Consider the following 18,638-nt stretch of genomic DNA (forward strand, 5'->3'; position numbering starts at 1 on the left):
ATGGGGAAGAAAGTCCTCCATGTTCCCTACAGAGACTCTGTACTGACCAAACTGCTCCAGTCAGCTCTGGGTGGGAACAGCAGAACTACTCTGGTAAAGTGACTTTCCTACCACATTTTAGACTGTTTAGACTCACGCAGTTGTCATGATTGCTATTGTTATTATTATTAAGGTTACTCTTCACAAGAATCTTGACAAGACATTATTCTTATCTAAGCCTCATTTCCTTCCTTCCTAAAGTGAAGATCACGATATCGCCTTGAAACTGTGATTGTGATGATTAAATGAAATATAATGAATAAGCTTTAAAAGTTGCAAAGCTGAACAAAGGTAAATGATTATTCATCAGGCCCTTATGCTCTGAATCATGGCCTCCAGGCCCATAGATTAGGAGCTGCCCCATGGGCAGTCACATTCCCTCCTGTTCACTCTCAGTGATCCTGCCCACCTCCAGCTCATCAAAAAGTTTATTTTCTCATTTGAATTCTAGAACAGTTAAGCTGAAGTCAATACCAGATTTGAAACCATTTAAGTGGGTACTCAGTAATGATTTATTTATCAGTCTCTGCAGTGCCACCATTCAACTGTCATTTAAAGTCCTGAGGAAATCTGTTGGGGACTCAGTGCTGAGGGTTGCGTAGTACAGAGATTAGCGGCACAGTTGTTCAAGTCAGGGCAGGTTCAGGTCCCAGCTCTGCCAGTTATGGGTGCCATTATTCTTATCTAAGCCTCAGTTTTCTGAGTTGTAAAGTTTAAACAAACCGCAAGTTCCAAGATATTCCATGAATGTTAGCTGTGTAAAATCAACAATAGCTATGTGCTGTGTGTTTAGTCTCTCAGTCGTGTCTGACTCTCTGTGACTCCATGCACTGTAGCCCACCAGGCTCCTCTGTCCATGGGGATTCTCCAGGCAAGAATACTGGAGTGGATTGCCATGCCCTGCTCCAGGGGATCTTCCCAACCCAAGGATCAAACCCAGGTCTCGTGCATTGCAGAGGGATTCTTTACCATCTGAGCCACCAGGGAAACCTAAGAATACTGGAGTGGGTAGCCTATCCCTTCTTCAGGGGATCTTCCTGACCCAGGAATCAAACCGGAATCTCCGGCATTGCAGATGGATTCTTTACCAACTGAGCTATTAGGGAAGCCCAACAATAGCTATATATCCTATATAAAAAACAAAATCTGAAAAGGATATTTGTTTACAGATAGCAGCGATAAGTCCAGCTGACATCTGCTATGAGGAAACTTTATCAACACTAAGATATGCTGAAAGGTACGATTATGAATACTTATTATCTATAGTGGTTCTAAGTTCTAAATTTGGCAAATTCTTCTAGCGCCTTTAAACTTGATGAGCTGGTGTCTTGGGAAAGGGTCCAGAAAAAGGAAGAACAAAATGATCTGTGAGAGAAGAGGGAAAGAAAAGAAAATAAATAAGAGGAAACAGAAATAGGGGCTCAGGGCCCTCCTAGCCTGTCATTCTGTCACTGCAGTCTTGGATGGGGGAGGAGCCACAGGCTCAAATTCATGGGAGGATGCATTGAACCCACCCCTGAAGTGCTCAGTTCTCTGTCTCCCTGCATTTTTCTGTCAAATAGCATGGCCAGTCACAGATTCTCTTTTTGTCCTATGGGTCACGGTAAAGAATAGTGGCAGGCAGGGATTTTTTGTGCTAATGATAAAGATGAGCATGTAAGAGGCTCCCAAAGTTGGGAACCACCTCTGGGCCCTGCCCCTTTCCCTCTGTTGTGTCTCATATCTCCAGGCCCCACACAGCAGGGCAGAGGTGGCTCCTCCCAGGGAGGGGCTGTCCACACACATTCCTGCCTTCCCACTTGGCCCAGAAAGCAAGCCCAGTCCTGTCAGTTAGTCCTGCAGGAGGCTGTGCCGAGCCGTTTCTGCTTTTCAAGGCAGAAGCCTGCTTCCCCTGACCCTTTTGGGAAAGTGAGGGTCTGGGGAGAGGGAGGCTATAACCAGGGGTTGGAACCCCATGGCGTCACCACCCCTCCATCCCATTCAGTGGAGAATCCCCCTCTGCAGCTTTCCCGTCAACTTCATTCAGGAGCTTGGAATTCTCGGCCAGTGTTCCAGGTGACCGGACATGGCATGTGAAATGAACCTGGTTCCTATTCTAATACATCACTTGTCAGGTCTACGGGCCAGTGTGTCAGACAGAATCTGGGCCTACTCTCTCCGAGACCTGAACCTCCCTGCCCCTGGTGAGCTCACATGCTGAAGGAGGTGATACCTCCCTCTCTAGGCTGAGTGAAGACTACGTGAGACGGTTCAAGAACCGTTCCTAGCTAAGTTCTGCCTGGCATGGGGCTGAAGCTCAAAATGATAGTTGTTGTGATGTCTCCAAGTAGTTCTCTCAGTTTTTCCTTGGCCTCTTCTCTAGGGAAAGGCCTTTGCATTTTAGGGACAAACCCTTGCATTCTCATTTCTCACTGCCAGGCCTCAGTATCATTTTGCTCCATTTGTTTTTCCCTATTTTCTTCCAACATCTGTGCTACAAACTCAGAACTTAAGGTTGAATTTTGCCTTTAGTATTATGTGCTGTGCTGTGCTTAGCCACTCGGTCATGTCTGACTCTTTGCAACCCCATGAACTGTAGCCCACCAGGCTCCTCGGTCCATGGGATTCTCCATGCAAGAATTCTGGAGTGGGTTGCTATGCCCACCTCAGGGGATCTTCCCAACCCAGGGATCGAACCTAGCACTCCTGCACTGCAGGTAGCTTCTTTACAGTCTGAGCCACCAGGGAAGCCCTTAGTATTATGTAGAATGTTCATTTTCTCTCCATTTGTCAATTCTAAACTGTTGCTAGAACTTTTTACATGAGAGACTGTGTGATGCCGAGAAGTAGAAAATGATCCCCAGGGGTCCTGGGCTGCAGGCCTGGATCTGTCGTGGTCTCTGTGACTGGGGGCAAGCCTTGCAAACCCTGTTCCTCAGGGAAAGAAGTAAGGTTGCCAGATGTAGCAAATGAAAATATAGGATGCCCAGTTACATTTGAATTTCAGGTAAAGAACAAGTCATGTTTTAGCATAACTATGTCCCATGCAGCACTAGCCAGAAGTGAACTAGGACAGCAGTGCCCAACTTTTTGGCACCAGGGGCTAGTTTCATGCAAGAGAATTTTTCCAGGGACTGGGGGTCAAGAGAGGTGGAGGTGGGGATTAGGGGTGGTCTGGGGAGGAGTCAAGCACATTACATTTATTGTGCATTGTATTTCTATTGTTATTATATCAGCTCCACCTCAGATCATCAGGCCTTAGATTCTGGAGGTTGGAGACCCTGAACTAGGCAAAGTCCAAGCCCACTCCTGGCCTGGCACACATGGCAGAGCAGTCGCTGGAAGCCTCCAGGGTTTGTGTTGTTACAGAAACAGTAGAGATTGAAGAGATTGTTTTCACTAACCAAGTCAGCCCAACTGGGGGTGTGTGTTTGGGGCCCAGAACACGTTGGGGGTGGACTCCAGGCTTGGGCTGAGTGGCTCATGTTTGAGTCCTGGATGTCACTGAGTCCCTTTTGGTCTTAGTGGTTTACTGGAAACTTACACAGTGGAATCTCAAGTTACAGGAAGTGAAAGGCTCCCATTTTGACCATTCAAGACCAGTTTCCCACCAGTGCTCTGGTAGTATTGCTCCAGCTGCGAAAGACCCAGGGCCTGAGTGTGTGTCCACCTTTGCACAGGGCTAAGAAGATCCGGAACAAAGCTGTTGTCAACACCTCCACCCTGATGAGGGAGTCCAGGGGAGAGAATGAGAGACTGCTGCTCAGGTGTGGAAACTGCAGAGTGGCAGGTAAACTGCGCAGGGGTCAGCGCAGGTCCAAGGCTTTTGTAAACAGTGATGCAATGAATATTGGGGTACACGAGTCTCTTTCAATTTTTGTTTCCTCGGTGTGTATGCCCAGCAGTGGGATTGTTGGGTCGTATGGCAGTTTTATTTCCAGTTTTTTAAGGAATCTCCACACTGTTCTCCATAGTGGCTGTACTAGTTTGCATTCCCACCAACAGTGTAAGAGGGTTCCTTTTTCTCCTCACCCTCTCCAGCATTTATTGTTTGTAGACTTTTTGATAGCAGCCATTCTGACTGGTGTGAGATGGTACCTCATTGTGGTTTTGATTTGCATTTCTCTGATAATGAGTGATGTTGAGCATCTTTTCATGTGTTTGTCAGCCATCTGTATGCCTTCTTTGGAGAAATCTCTGTTTAGTTCTTTGGCCCATTTTTTTGGTTGGGTCGCTTATTTTTTCTGGAATTGAGCTGCAGGAGTTGCTTGTATATTTTTGAGATTAATTCTTTGTCAGTTGCTTCATTTGCTATTATTTTCTCCCATTCTGAAGGCTGTCTTTTCACCTTGCTTATTATTTCCTTCATTGTGCAAAAGCTTTTAAGTTTAATTAGGTCCCATTTGTTTATTTTTGCTTTTATTTCCATTACTCTGGGAGGTGGGTCATAGAGGATCCTGCTATGATTTACATCAGAGTGTGTTTTGCCTATGTTTTCCTTTTAGGAGTTTTATAGTTTCTGGTCTTACGTTTAGATCTTTAATCCATTTTGAGTTTATTTTTGTGGCTCAGAGGGTAAAGCGTCTGCCTGCAATGCAGGAAACCGGGGTTTGTTTCCTGGGTTGGGAAGATCCCCTGGAGAAGGAAATAGCAACCCACTCCAGTATTCTTGCCTGGAAAATTCCATGGATGGAGAAGCCTGGTAGGCTATAGTCCATGGGGTCGCAAAGAGTCGGACACGACTGAGCGACTGCACTTCATGGTATTAGAAAGTGTTCTAGTTTCATTCTTTTACAAGTGATTGACCAGTTTTCCCAGCACCACTTGTTAAAGAGATTGTCTTTTCTCCATTGTCAAAGATATATTCCTGCCTCCTTTGTCAAAGATAAGGTGTCCATAGGTGCATGGATTTATTTCTGGGCTTTCCATTTTGTTCCATTGATCTATATTTCTGTCTTTGTGCCAGTACCATATTGTCTTGATGACTGAGTTTTGTAGTATAGCCTGAAGTCAAGCAGGTTGATTCTTCTGGTTCATTCTTCTTTCTCAAGATTGCTTTGGCTATTCGAGTTTTTTTGTATTTCCATACAAATTGTGAAATTATTTGTTCTAGTTCTCTGAAAAATACCGTTGGTAGCTTGAATCTATAGATTGCTTTGGGTAGTATACTCATTTTCACTATATTGATTCTTCCAATCCATGAACATGGTATATTTTTCCATCTATTTGTGTCACCTTTGATTTCTTTAATCAGTATTTTATAGTTTTCTATATATAGGTCTTTTGTTTCTTTAGGTAACTTTATTCCTAAGTATTTTATTCTTTTTGTTGCAATTGTGAATGGAATTGTTTCCTTAATTTCTCTTTCTGTTTTCTCATTGTTAGTGTACAGGAATGCAAGGGATTTCTGTGTGTTAATTTTATATCCTGCAACTTTACTATATTCATTGATTAGCTCTAATGATTTTCTGGTGGAGTCTTTAGGGTTTTCTATGTAGAGAATCATGTCATCTGAAAACAGTGAGAGTTTTACTTCTTCTTTCCCAATCTGGATTCTGTTTGTTTCTTTTTCTTCTCTGATTGCCATGGCTAAAACTTCCAAAACTACATTGAATAGTAGTGGTGAGAGTGGGCACCCTTGTCTTGTTCCTGACTTTAGGGGAAATGTTTTCAGTTTTTCACCATTGAGGATGATGTTTGCTGTGGGTTTATCATATATGGCTTTTATTATGTTGAGGTATGTTCCTTCTATGCCTGCTTTCTGGAGGATTTTTATCATAAAGGGATGTTGAATTTTGTCAAAGGCTTTCTCTGCATCTATTGAGATAATCATATGTTTTTTATCTTTCAATTTGTTAATGTGGTGTATCACATTGATTGATTTGCAAGTATTGAAGAATCCTTGCATCCCTTGGATAAAGCCCACTTGGTCATGATGGATGATCTTTTTAATAGGTTGTTGGAATATATTCTTTTATAAAATATTCTGTAATATAACAATAATATATTCTGTTATAAAAATACCAACAGTATTTTTCAGAGAACTAGAACAAATAATTTCACAATGTGTATGGAAATACAAAAAACCTTGAATAGCCAAAGCAATCTGTTGGAATACGTTCTGTTTGCTAGAATTTTGTTAAGGATTTTTGCATCTATGTTCATCAGTGATATTGGCCTATAGTTTTCTTTTTCTGTGGCATCTTTGTCTGGTTTTGGTATTAGGGTGATGGTGACTCTGTGGGAGAAGGCGAGGGTGGGATGATTTGAGAGAATAGCATTGAAACATGTATATTATTATATGTGAAACAGATCGCCAGTCCAGGTTTGATGCATAAGACAGGATGCTTAGGGCTGGTGCACTGGGATGACCCAGAGGGATGGGATGGGGAGGGAGGTGGCAGGAGGGTTCAGGATGGGGTTTAAATAAATTAGATTAAAGGAAAAAATTAGAATGAGTTTGGAAGTTTATCTTCCTCTGCAATTTTCTGGAAGAATGACTATAACTTTGTTTTCTAATTCTGTGAGTCTGTTTCTGTGTTGTAAATAAGTTCAATTATATCATTTTTAAATATTTCACATATAAGTGATACTGTATGATGTTAATATTTGTCTTTATGATAATCTCTAGGTCCATGCATGCTGCTGCAAATGACATTTTTATGGCTGAGTAATATTCCCTTGTATGTGTGTACCGCCTCTTCTTTACCATTCCTCTGTTGATGGACATTTAGATCTCCCATGTCATGACTATTGTGTCTAGTGCTGCTATGAAGATCCTTCTCTTCACAGTACTTTCCAGGGTGTTAGTGCAGTTCCATTTCCCATTCCTGCTGAGCCCCTTGTTTTGACTCAGAACAGAATGGCAACATTCTGCGCCTCACCTTTGACACTGCAAACCTTAAAGCTGGCCTTCACTTGCTTAAAATACCTCCCTCCTTCCAGAGCTGCCAGCCTGTTTACTTGGGCCTCCCTGTGACCAGATTAGCTGGGCAAACCAGCTGGAGCAGGCCCGGCGGGAATGGCAGCAGCACTATGTGGCCATCGCCCAGGTGAGCTCACCACCTCCACCTGCTGAGGCCGACTACCTGGGAAGGGGATGGGGGCAGCCTTGCACCTTAACCAGACATTTAGTGATATCTGGACTGCTGACAGGTGGATAATTGGGTAATCAGATAGTATACCTATTATGTGTAATGTGTGGTTGTGACAAGTGATTTGTGACATCTGACTTTAAATTATTGGCAGAGTTGGGGATACAATGGCAGGGCATGAGAAGGAAGGAAGCAGAGAGGCCTTGGTGCCTCTGATGCATGAGGCTGAGGATAGAATTCAAAGCTGTTGAAAATTAGAATTTGGGGAGAATTTGAGGAATGTGATTGTCTTCTGGGGACTGTGTTGTGATTCTGAACCATGGGTCTGGCATTCATTGCCAACTCCAGATCATAAATGGGCTGTGATGTGAACTTTGTTCCTGGGCCAAGGAGATGTCTTCTCTGCCTTCCGTCAACACTACCCCTCCCATAACCTTACTCCCCAAAGCTATGAGGCTCTGGACAAGCTCCAGAGTCATGAGCTAGCCCTGGAGGACTTTAGCAGTGGTGGGAGGGATCCAGTCCAGATTCTGGAAGGTTCCTGGAGCCAGAATAAATGGGAGCCTCAAGTGTTGGGAGTGGAGTGGGGTGGAGGTCTGTGGCTGCAGGGGGTCAGGATGAGTTAGGGTCCAAGGACTCTAGAGGTGTGGGCATAATGTGGCTGCATATGGCAGAGAAAAATGCCAAGAAAATAACCTCCTGTGTAACCTGGGTTTGTGCCTCTTGGCTGCAAGAGTCAAGAAGGATCCAGAGTGAAGAACCTAGGATTCTTGTTTTGTGTGGATAGTTACAACCAGAAGAACTTTCATCCTCTTTATCAGAACTTCCGGATTCAAAGCTTTCCTTGTGCCCATATAGTTTATTCCAGTTCCATTTGACTGTCAATCCTCTATAATCACAATACCAATCACTACCTGTATTGAAGAATGAAATGCATTTTCATAACCAGGAGAGGGTGATGTCACAGCCCCATTTTGCCATCAGCACCTTTTGGGTGATGAGGTCACTGGAGGACTGGGAGCAGCGGTTGGGAAGGAACTTTGCCCTCTGTGCTGTGCTGCCCCATCTGGTGAGGATACCTTCTCTGTTTCTCCCCCAGGAGCAGCAGATGATGAAAACTTTCCCCCACCTTCTCAACGTCAATGAAGACCCGCAGCTCACAGGGGTTCTCAAGCACTTCATTCAGGCTGGTACTTACCCCTCTCAACTCACACCATGGGAAGGCAGAGGGAAGAGGGTCAAGAGTCACTTGCCTGCTGGCTTTGGTTCGTAAGGTCTCTGACCAAATTGTCTGGGCCTGGACCTTCTAATTTGCAGAGTGATGTTAACTGACCTGGCACTTCCTCAGCAGTTGATTCTGGTTCTGTTTGTGCCTCTTGCCCCTGGGCATATTTCTTTTTCTTTTTAAAATTCTTTAATGGTAAAATACACATTACAGAAAACTCAGCATGTTAACCATTTTTAAGTGCATGGCGCAGTGGCATTAAGTGCCTTTGCATTATTGTGCAACCATTGTGTGTGTGTGTGCACGTGCGTGTGCGCACGCACTCAGTTGCTCAGTTGTGCCTGACATTTTGTGACCTCATAGACTGTAGCTCACTAGGCTCCTCTGTCCATGGGATTAGCCATGCCAGAATACTGGAGTGGGTTGCCGTTTCCTCCTCCAGGGGATCTTTTCGACCCAGGGATCAAACCCACGTGTCCCGCATCTCCTGCATTGGCAAGCAGATTCTTTACCAATGAGCCACCTGGGAAGCCCTGTGCAACCATTACCGGCACCCATCTCCAGACTTCTTTCGTCTTCCCAAACTGAAACTCTGTCCCCATTATGCAATAACTCCCTGTTAGCCCCTCACCCAGTCCTTGGCAACCACCATTTTACTTCCTGTCTCTATGAATTTAACCATTCCAGGTACTTTTATAAATACAGCATTTGTCCTTTTATGTCTGGCTTACTTTACTTAGCATAATGTCTTCCAGCTTCATCCATATCGAAGCATGTATCAGGATTTTCTCCCGTTTTAGACTGAACAATGCACCATTTTATGTGTTTACCACATTTATTTATCCATTCATCCACTGGAAAATGGCACCAGTATTTGGTCACATCTGGCTTCTGCATTTTAGCCTTATGCACACTCAGGAGAGGAGAGGCTTTTGCAGGACAGTAGTTGGGGCTGGAGATCAAGACTGACATATACTCACTACTATATATAAAATAGATAATTAATAACCTGTTGTATAGCACAGGGAACTCTACTCAGTACTCTGTGATGACCTACATGGGAAAAGAACCTTAAAAAGAGTAGATATATGTATATGTGTAAGTGATTCACTTTGCTGCACAGAAGAAACTAACACAATATTGTAAACCAACTATGCTCCAATAAAAATTAATTAAAATTTATTTAAAGTAACAATAATAAATCCATTAAATGTTAACATAAATGACACATTCTTAAATAAAAAATATTTTCCTAAGCAAACATACAGAAAGTTGGGAATATCACAAAAAAGGCAGAAATTAAAGCAATTATCCCCCAGGCAAGGTGATGTCCATGTACCATCATGACTGAAAATCACAGTGAGAAAATCCCTTCAATTGATCCAACTGGAGAGGAAATGGCACTTCCCAAACATCAGATAAGTTACTAAGATCAAATCCTGAAAATTTTTGGAAAAAAAAAAAGTGATTTTAATTCTTTTCAGGTTCATGTGATGCTGGTCAGGCAGCTTCAAACGCCATTATTCTTCAAGGTTTGGGGTAAGTGGACAGACTCATCACCTTTGTCCAGCATTCCAGAATTGAGACCACTGCATCCAGAGGACACTCTCAAAATTCATCTAGTCATTGTCAGGGCAGGCAGGCCACAAGCCCTGCCAGACAGCCAAAGATGAGAACTGACCAGACGTATCTCAAGACCCACTCTAATACTTATTATGGAAGATCACATGGGAGGGTTTTCTTCTCTTACCAAAATCCCTCTTGCTGGGCTCAGTTTGTTTTCTTGGATCTGGTCTTGGGAGAAAGGGACTTATTCTCACAAATGGACCTGAGCAGATAGGGGCAGGAAATAAAGAGAGTTAAGAGGACAGGCCCAGTACAGTGGCATGGGCCTTTCGTGGTCTCACCACCAAGAACAAAGGCATTTCTGTGCTTGGAGCCCTTGCCAACTGGACTAACACAAAGCCCAGACTTGGAGCTGATCCCTCCCCGAGGGACCCAAGACAGGTCTGAAAACTCAGAGTAGGGGCCGCACTTCTGTGGCCTCTCTCCCAGGGAGGCTGCTGCTCCAGGGTTCCTCCCCCGCTTCCAGCCCCACTGTGTCATGACTGCCCACAGATTTCCAGCCAATAGACTCGGGGCATTACTGACCAGTCCCCTGTGACAGACCTCAGCCCTCCATAGCCCACCCCAGCCCTTGTGTGTGGCTGTGTGTGTGAGGTGGCAGCAGAGGGTGGGTGGGTGATGAGAGGGACCAGTAGGGAGGGGCCTGTTGGCACTAACTCACCCTGACCAATGGCCTCTAGCCTCTTTCCCCCAATTCTTCTTGGGGATCCCCTCATCCCTCTTTCCAGACCACTTCCTGTGGGGACCCTGGTCCCCAAACCCACAGGTCTGGAATTGGCTGAACTGCAGCTGAGCTTAGGTTAAAACCTTGCTCTGAGGACCCCTGGGCCTGAGTGTGTCTCAGCTTCTCAAACATTCACAGCAGCCGAGGAGCCCAGGGTCATTCTAGCACAGTCACGGCACACAGGTGACATCTGTTGGGAGCCAGACTGATGCCTGTGGTACTGGCCCCAAATCTTGTAACATCTCAGGTCTGGATTTGTGTAGATAAAGACCAAGAAACAGACCTAAACTTCTCGGCAATATGTAGGCTTGTTATTAAATCTCCTTCCCAAGAGTCTCCTCTGAAACACCATTCTTTCCATTTCCCTCCACTCCGTCCCACCGACTTGTGAGTCCCTGTGGGCTCCAGCTTGACTCTGTGTCTCCTGGCCCCAGGAGGGTGGGGAGGAGTTGGGAGTGGGGGTTGGTTCTACTAATAAACAATTGCTTTGTTGTCTCCCCTCTTGCTCAAGGCAGGGTCCCTCACACCCAGCTCTCCACCTCCACCCACTGAGCACACAGGAGCCCCATCAGACTTCCCTAGCACCTGTAGGCTAAACCTAATTGTGCAAATGAGAAAGAACTACGTACGCTGTTCACCAAAATTGTGATTTATTTGGTCACTTTTCTTGTCCTTTTAGAATTTCAGATAAACATGCTTCCTTCATGAATTCGGGTGGTAAAGTGACGGTGACTCCATACGGCAAATGTAAGGTCATCGTTAACGGGGTGCCCATCACAACCAAGACGAAGCTGCGGCATTTGGTAAACTCCCCTGCGGAGCCACAGGATTTCCTGAGTCCAACCAGGAGAGCTGGAGTGAGGCCGGCAGGGCTGGGCGCTAAGCCCCTTCTGTCCCTCTGTCACCGTGTCCCAGTGATGACGAGGTCACAGCTGTGGAGTTGGGAGACCTGATATTAACTCCCTGAGTGTCTGGGGGAAGTCATTTCACCTCCCTGGACCTTGCTTACAAAACAGAGAGGGGTAAACTAGGTGCTCACCAAGATCCTTCCAGCTCTAACACTGTATATTTTAGATTTTAACAACCTGCCATGGAGGACTTCCCCGATGGTCCAGTGGCTAAGATTCTGAGCTCCCAATGCAGGGTTCGATCCCTGGTCAGGGAACTACATCCCAGATGCTGCAACTAAGACCTGGAACAGCCAACTAAATGAATAAATATTAAGAAGAAAAAAAAATCCGCTCTGGAGAGGGACTGCCAGCACCTTGCCAACATTGGGCTCTCCTCATCTCCCCACCACCCTGCCGGTAGCACAGGGGCTCCAGACCCCTCTCCTGTCCCTTCTCCATGCTGAAGCCACAGAAAGCCTTCTATTTTATTTTTTAAGTTAGAAAATAATTGCTTTACAATGTTGTGGTGGTCTTTCAGTTCAGTTCAGTTCAGTTGCTCAGTCGTGTCCGACTCTTTGCGACCCCATGAGTCACAGCATGCCAGGCCTCCCTATCCATCACCAACTCCCGGAGTTCACTCAGACTCATGTCCATTGAATCGGTGATGCCATCCAGCCAGCTCATCCTCGGTCGTCCCCTTCTCCTCCTGCCCCCAATCCCTCCTAGCATCAGTCTTTTCTAATGAGTCAACTCTTTGCATGAGGTGGCCAAAGTACTGGAGTTTCAGCTTTAGCATCATTCCTTCCAAAGAACACCCAGGGCTGATCTCCTTTAGAATGGACTGCTTGGATCTCCTTGCAGTCGAAGGGACTCTCAAGAGTCTTCTCCAACACCATAGTTCAAAAGCATCAATTCTTTGGCGCTCAGCTTTCTTCACCGTCCAACTCTCACATCCATACATGACCACAGGAAAAATATAGCCTTGACTAGATGGACCTTTTTGGCAAAGTAATGTCTCTGCTTTTCAATATGCTATCTAGGTTGGTCTTTGCTATACATCAAATCAGTCATAATTATATATATAAAACCCCTTCCTCTGGAGCCTCCCCCCACCCTCATCCCACCCATTCCACTCCTCTACACAGAGATCCTTTTAGACTAGCACACTGGAGCAAGCCACTCCTTTCTCGGAAATCCTTCAGTGACCCACCCTTTTAGGACACCAGAGTGAGTGGGCCCATCATCTGCCTCTCTCACCTCACTGCTCTGCCTGGGCTTCCCTTGGTCACATGACTCTGATGCTTAGACCTTCCAGGCTCTGGTCAACGGTACTCTTCTTGTCCTCGCCAAAACTTAGCACTCTTGAAAAGTCGCTCAGTCGTGTCTGAGTCTTTGCGACCCCATGGCCTATTCAGTCCATGGAATTCTCCAGGCCAGAGCACTGGAGTGGGGAACCTTTCCCTTCTCCAGGGGATCTTCCCAACCCAGGGCTCAAACCCAGGTCTCCCGCCTGGCAGGCGGCTTCTTTACCAGCTGTGTCACCTTAAATAGTGCACCTTCCCAGAGGTGCTCCGTGATCCCCGGTGTGAGTTAGCCCAGTACACTCTGTGGAAGCCCTGCCCTTTTCCTCCCCATCCCGCACAGGCTGTGGTTACATTATTAGTTTATCAAGTCTTGGAGGGGAGGGATGGGTCTGTCTAGTCCCCACTGACTCTTCCAGTGGCTAACAGAGAGTGTGGAATAAAGGATTAGTCAACGAAAGCACGAAAAAGCAAGAGGCCCCCCCTTCCCTCCTCATTTACAGGTCTCTCCCCTGCTTGGGGATTCATGAGGTCCCGTGATGTACACAGAGGAGCAGGCTGACCTCACTCACTCTGCCCTCCTCTCTCTGAGCGCACTGTCTCCTTCCTAGGACCGGATTATTTTGGGATCCAACAGCGCCTACCTTTACATCGGGTTTCCTTCTGAGCGAGGCAGTGAGGACTTGAGCAGATTTGATTATGACTTTTTCCAGCTGGAGAGAGCGGCTGCTGAGGGCGTGAGTGCTGATAAGCTCGGTAAGCAGCCCAGGCCAGGCTTCTGGCATTTTCCATGGGTAGATGTGAAAGCAGTGCTTTCACTTGTGTGCAGTCCTGCTTTCCTTAAGAAAATAATCTTTGTGTCAAAATACAATGTTTAGAAAATTAAGGTATGATTTTCATACAGAGTAAGCACATGTGGAAGATTTACTTAATTCATAAAATTAATTATGAGGGTAAAGATGCTGATGTAGGTTCGATCCCTGGGTCGGGAAGATCCCCTGGAGGAGAGCATGGCGTTGCCTGGAGAATTGAAGGATGCTCCAGTATTCTTGCCTGGAGAATCCCATAGATAGAGGAACCTGGTGGGTTACAGTTCATGGGGTCGCAAAGAGCTAGACATGACTGAGCATCCTTAAACACTTCATTGTGTCATTCCTAAGGAAAAGGACTTTCTGTTAATAACTGCGGTACAATTCTCAATATCAGAAAATTAACATTGATACCATTATTTAATCTATGAATTTCATGCATATTTACCTAATTGTTTCAAATACCTCCCTTATAAAAAATTGGGATACAGGGTCCAGTCCAGGACCACATTTAGTTGTCACGCCTCTTTGATCTCCTTTAATCTGAACCAATTCACCAGGTCTGTTTTTGTCTTTCATGACCTTGACATTTTTGAAGAGTAAAGACCAGTCATTTTTACCTATTTAGGATGTTTCCTCATGATTGGATCGAGGTGATAGGTTTTTGGCAGGAATGCCAGCAAAGTGATGATGTATCCTCTGCGCCTCGCATCAGAAGGCACCTGGTGTCAGTTTGTCCATTTTTGGTGGCTTTCATTGTGATCACTTGGTTAAGGTGGTGTCTACCAGGTTTTTCCATTGTAATATGAGTTATCCTGAGGCAAGAGGTAAATGCTACCCCAGGGTTAAGTGACTGGAGATTCACTCCCTGTGGACCAAAACTCCAGGAGAGAATAACAGGACAGTTAAGAGAGGCGGCGGGACCCTGCCCAGACCACATATTTCTCATTCTCGAAGTCAGAAGACTTCCTTGACCACATATGTGCAGAAAGGCTCCTTAAAGTTTCAAAGGGGAGTGACCTTTTGCCTTCAGTCTTTCCCAGCACTATCCACATGTACTGTACTCTTTTTCCTTTCTGATAAATACTTTACTTACTTCCCTGCTGCTGCTGCTGCTGCTGCTGCTGCTAAGTCGCTTCAGTCATGCCCGGCTCTGTGCGACCCCAGAGACAGCAGCCCATGAGGCTCCCTTGTCCCTGGGATTCTCCAGGCAAGAACACTTTCTGTCTTTGTGGGAATTCTCTTCTGAAAAGCTGAAGGGCCAGGGGCCTGCTCACTGTCCTCTGGTCTAGTGGCGAGGATTTGGTGCTCTCACCGCCACAGCCCCACAACCCCACTTCAATCTCTGGTCGGGGAACTGAAGCCCCGCTTCCAGCCACTGCAGGCTGAGGCCACCTGAGAGCAATCCTATCTTTTCAATTAAAATTTTATGGGGAGAGACTTTGATATGTAGATATCCTATACCTCATTACAATTTCATCCACTAGTTTTATCATCCTTTGATCATCGGATGATTAGTATGAATTTTTGTCAAATGGTGAATTTCTAGCTTCACAATTTCCTCTACCTTTATTTGAAAAAACAAAAAGTTACTATAAGAAATGTTTTATCTGTTGATTTGTTAATTCATTTAGTTATGTCAGTGTGGACTCAGAGTCCTGTTTTACTCAATCAGTTATCTGTTGCTTTCGTAATTCATTTTGATGTGCAAACTATCCTCGTTTTGGTCAGTGGGCACCCCTTCAAGCTGAATTCTGTGTCTTCCTGACATTCCTCATCAGGCACTAGCTTACTTTCCGGCGTCAAAAATGTTCCAGGTGCATCTTGTGGGCTTTCAGTCCCAGCTCAGCTGTCAGTCATTTCCCCCAAGGATCCTGATTCCTTTTGGTAAAGAATGACATTTATAAATCAAGATCTGGAGCTACATGTGCAAACTGCTACATTAATACCTGTGTTCCCCCACACATATTATAGCTCCACCTGTTCTGTAAAACCATAAGTTCATACTCATATGGCCAATTCCAGTTCAGAGTTTATTTTCGTTTTCCCTGGATGGGCAAACATAATACGTCTGTCAATTTTCTTCCATCTGTTCTCTGGATTCTCTCCCCTCTCACTATCTCAAGCATTTGTCTGTGAAAAGCCCCTTCTCTTTTGCATCACTGAAGGCTGTCCATGGATCATTCTGTCACATGCGAATATGCTCCACTATCTTCTGCCGTAAAAACAAACTTACAAAGCCCTACCTGGACCCCCATCTCCCTTTGTTGTTGCTCAGTCGCTCAGTCGTGTCTGACTCTGCGAACACATGGACTGCAGCACACCACGTTTCCCTGTCTCTCACCGTCTCCCAGAGTTTACTCAGACTCATGTCCATTGAGTCCGTGATGCCATCCAACCATCTTGTCCTCTGTCATCCCCTTCTCCTCCTCAGTTCAGTTCCGTCGCTCAGTCTTGTCTGACTCTTTGTGACCCCATGGACTGCAGCAAGCCAGGCTTCCCTGTCCATCACCAACTTCTGGAGCTTGGTCAAACTCATGTCCATCGAGGTGGTGATGCCATCCAACCACCTCATCCCCTGTGGTTCCCTTCTCCTGCATTTAATCTTTCCCAGCCTCAGGGTCTTTTCCAATAAGAAAAGACCTCTAGTTACTCTGCTGCTGCTGCTGCTGCTGCTAAGTCACTTCAGTCGTGTCCGACTCTGTGTAACCCCATAGACGGCAGCCCACCAGGCTGCTCCGTCCATGGGATTTTCCAGGCAACAGTCCTGGAGTGCGGTGCCATTGCCTTCTCCGCTAGCTACTCTAGCTCCCTCTAGCTACATCTCCCTCTAGCTACTGCTGTATTTCAACTCCCCCACAACAACCTGGGAGTCCTTGTCTGCAGGAACATTCAGGAGCTTTGTCATTTCTCTTTGTTCATCTCTTCCCTTGCCTCAGATGGAGGTTCTTGACCACCTTGCCTCCCCTCTCATCTCCAGACCCCAGATCACTCCCTTCAGGGGAGGCCATGGTTCCAGGGCCCACCTGCTGCCCACCCGCACCCCCAACCCTGCCCAGTCAGGTGAGTGTGGGCTCCACCGAGGTCTCTGGCTATGCTGAACTCCCAAAGGTGGAGCATCTCACATTGCGCCTGTGCAAACTTGTCTTATAAACCCATGAGCAGAGTGTCGTGGGTGCACCTACGTATGTGCAAAATAGATCCTCCCTTTGTTCCTGCACCAAAGGTTTCTCTTCAGAATTTTAGCAAAATAAATGGATTTGAAAATGACCTCTTTGTTCATTGTCTGTAAGTTACTGAACGAAACAAGTCAATAAGACTCTAATACCAAGCCTGGACACCCTATATACTCATTTATTCATTTACAGGGTTGAATTTTCCAGCCCAGGGCTGGCAGCACAGTGAGGCTGAACAAGCCGTGACCCTAGTCAAAGGTGCTTAACACCAGCAAAGGCTGATTCTTCAGCAAGGTGGCTGTTGGGCAATTCTGGGGAGTCAGACCTTAGCACAGGAAATCCCTAAATAACAGAGTTCTTGACAGGAGGCAGCACCAGCCAGGGTCTGGCAGGGGGGATTGGCTCACCCATCGTGTCCATAATCCCCTCCTCCAAGCCCCCCCAAACAGAAGTAAGGACAAGTTGCTTCTGTACCAGCTGTGGTTTCAGGAGAAGCTCCCAGACCTTCCTTTAGCCAGCTGTATTATTCTTGCCCCAGCCTCCTCACTGGACAGTCTGGAGCTACCTTGGGTCAAGGACACAAGACCAAGTCTGAAAATCAGAGGCAGGGAACCTCCTGTCACAATGCTGCCAAGATTCATGGGTTGAGACGAGCAAAGGAGGCAGTAACTTTTCTTCCCCACTTAGTTTTCTTTCTTGTTTTTTAAAAAAATTACACATTTATAAATTTAAAATATAAATATTTGATGAACAGTCGAAGGAATGACTGAACGAAGGAAGCAAAGAGCATGCAGGTTTATTCATGGCTGAAAGTATCCCAGAGCCAGTGAGTGACCTCCCCTCCCTCTCCGATCTTTCCTAGGTGCCATGAACAGCGGGGATGGGAAAGCAGACCCCAGTGTCCTGGCTGTGTTCCAGGACTACGTCAAACTGATGCCACTGGTTGCAGAAGCAAATCAAATGAGCAAAGAGCTGAAGAAGGTAAGTGCAGAAAATGGTAAAATCTCAGCTCTAGAAAGGACCTTAGAGGACAGATTCAACGAGCGTCTCTTTCCCACTGCCCGGAATTGGCTTCATGGTGTAGACATGCCAGACCCTTGGGCCTGGAGAGGGCAGGTGCTTTGCCCGAGACCCCACAGTGAGCTAGTGACAGGGCCTCAGTCAACACCCCAGGCCTCCCCATTCCCAGCCTCGAGTCCGTTCCTTCTACCCCTGGTCCCCACTGCTTCAGGACCACCAAGACGCCAGAGCAATGCTTGCCCACCGTGACCACCCCACCCCAGCTAGTCCTCCAGAGTCCTTCTCTGGGTGCACGCACCCTGATGGCTTCTCTGCCCCAGAGAAGGCCTGGGTTCCGACTCACTCCCTGGTGACACAGGATCTGTCATCAGGAAACTTGCACAAGACTCAGTCACCCTGGGGAGGCTTACACAGGAAACAGTTCCAGGATGCTGCTGAGAGATTCTGGGGGCTTTGTCATTTCCCTTGATGGGAATTCCAAGGAGCAAGAGGTGGACCATCTTCTTTCAGAAAGTCCGAGTGTGGAGAGGATGAAAAATAAATTGCAAAGATGGTATGTGCTGAGAAATGTAAAATTATTTAGTGAGAAGTGTTTTTCTTACCAGGGACTTAATATGGAGCTGAAGGTGAAGAATTTAGCTTCATCAGATTCCAGGGGCTGTGACCTACAAAAAGAGGTCACGGTGAAGGTAACCCATCAAAGGACTCATCAGGTGAGGCTGCCCCTGGGGGCTGGTGTGCGACTCCACAAGGGG

At 46.1% G+C, this 18,638-nt stretch overlaps 1 protein-coding gene across 1 annotated transcript in view; it reads left to right on the plus strand.

The window, feature by feature from the left end:
* Nucleotides 1-18,638, plus strand: part of LOC138415818 (kinesin-like protein KIF28P) — a 69,864-nt gene that overhangs the window by 34,355 nt on the left and 16,871 nt on the right. Inside the window, exons 7-15 of the mRNA XM_069544371.1 lie at nt 1,341-1,406; nt 3,699-3,808; nt 6,964-7,070; nt 8,212-8,302; nt 9,822-9,876; nt 11,367-11,490; nt 13,490-13,634; nt 17,726-17,844; nt 18,489-18,596. Of these exons, the coding sequence (XP_069400472.1) occupies nt 1,341-1,406; nt 3,699-3,808; nt 6,964-7,070; nt 8,212-8,302; nt 9,822-9,876; nt 11,367-11,490; nt 13,490-13,634; nt 17,726-17,844; nt 18,489-18,596 (925 nt within the window). The remainder of the gene's footprint in view (nt 1-1,340; nt 1,407-3,698; nt 3,809-6,963; nt 7,071-8,211; nt 8,303-9,821; nt 9,877-11,366; nt 11,491-13,489; nt 13,635-17,725; nt 17,845-18,488; nt 18,597-18,638) is intronic.

This window comes from Ovis canadensis, chromosome 12, assembly GCF_042477335.2.
Source record: "Ovis canadensis isolate MfBH-ARS-UI-01 breed Bighorn chromosome 12, ARS-UI_OviCan_v2, whole genome shotgun sequence".
In the NCBI taxonomy this organism is placed as follows: Eukaryota; Metazoa; Chordata; class Mammalia; order Artiodactyla; family Bovidae; genus Ovis; species Ovis canadensis.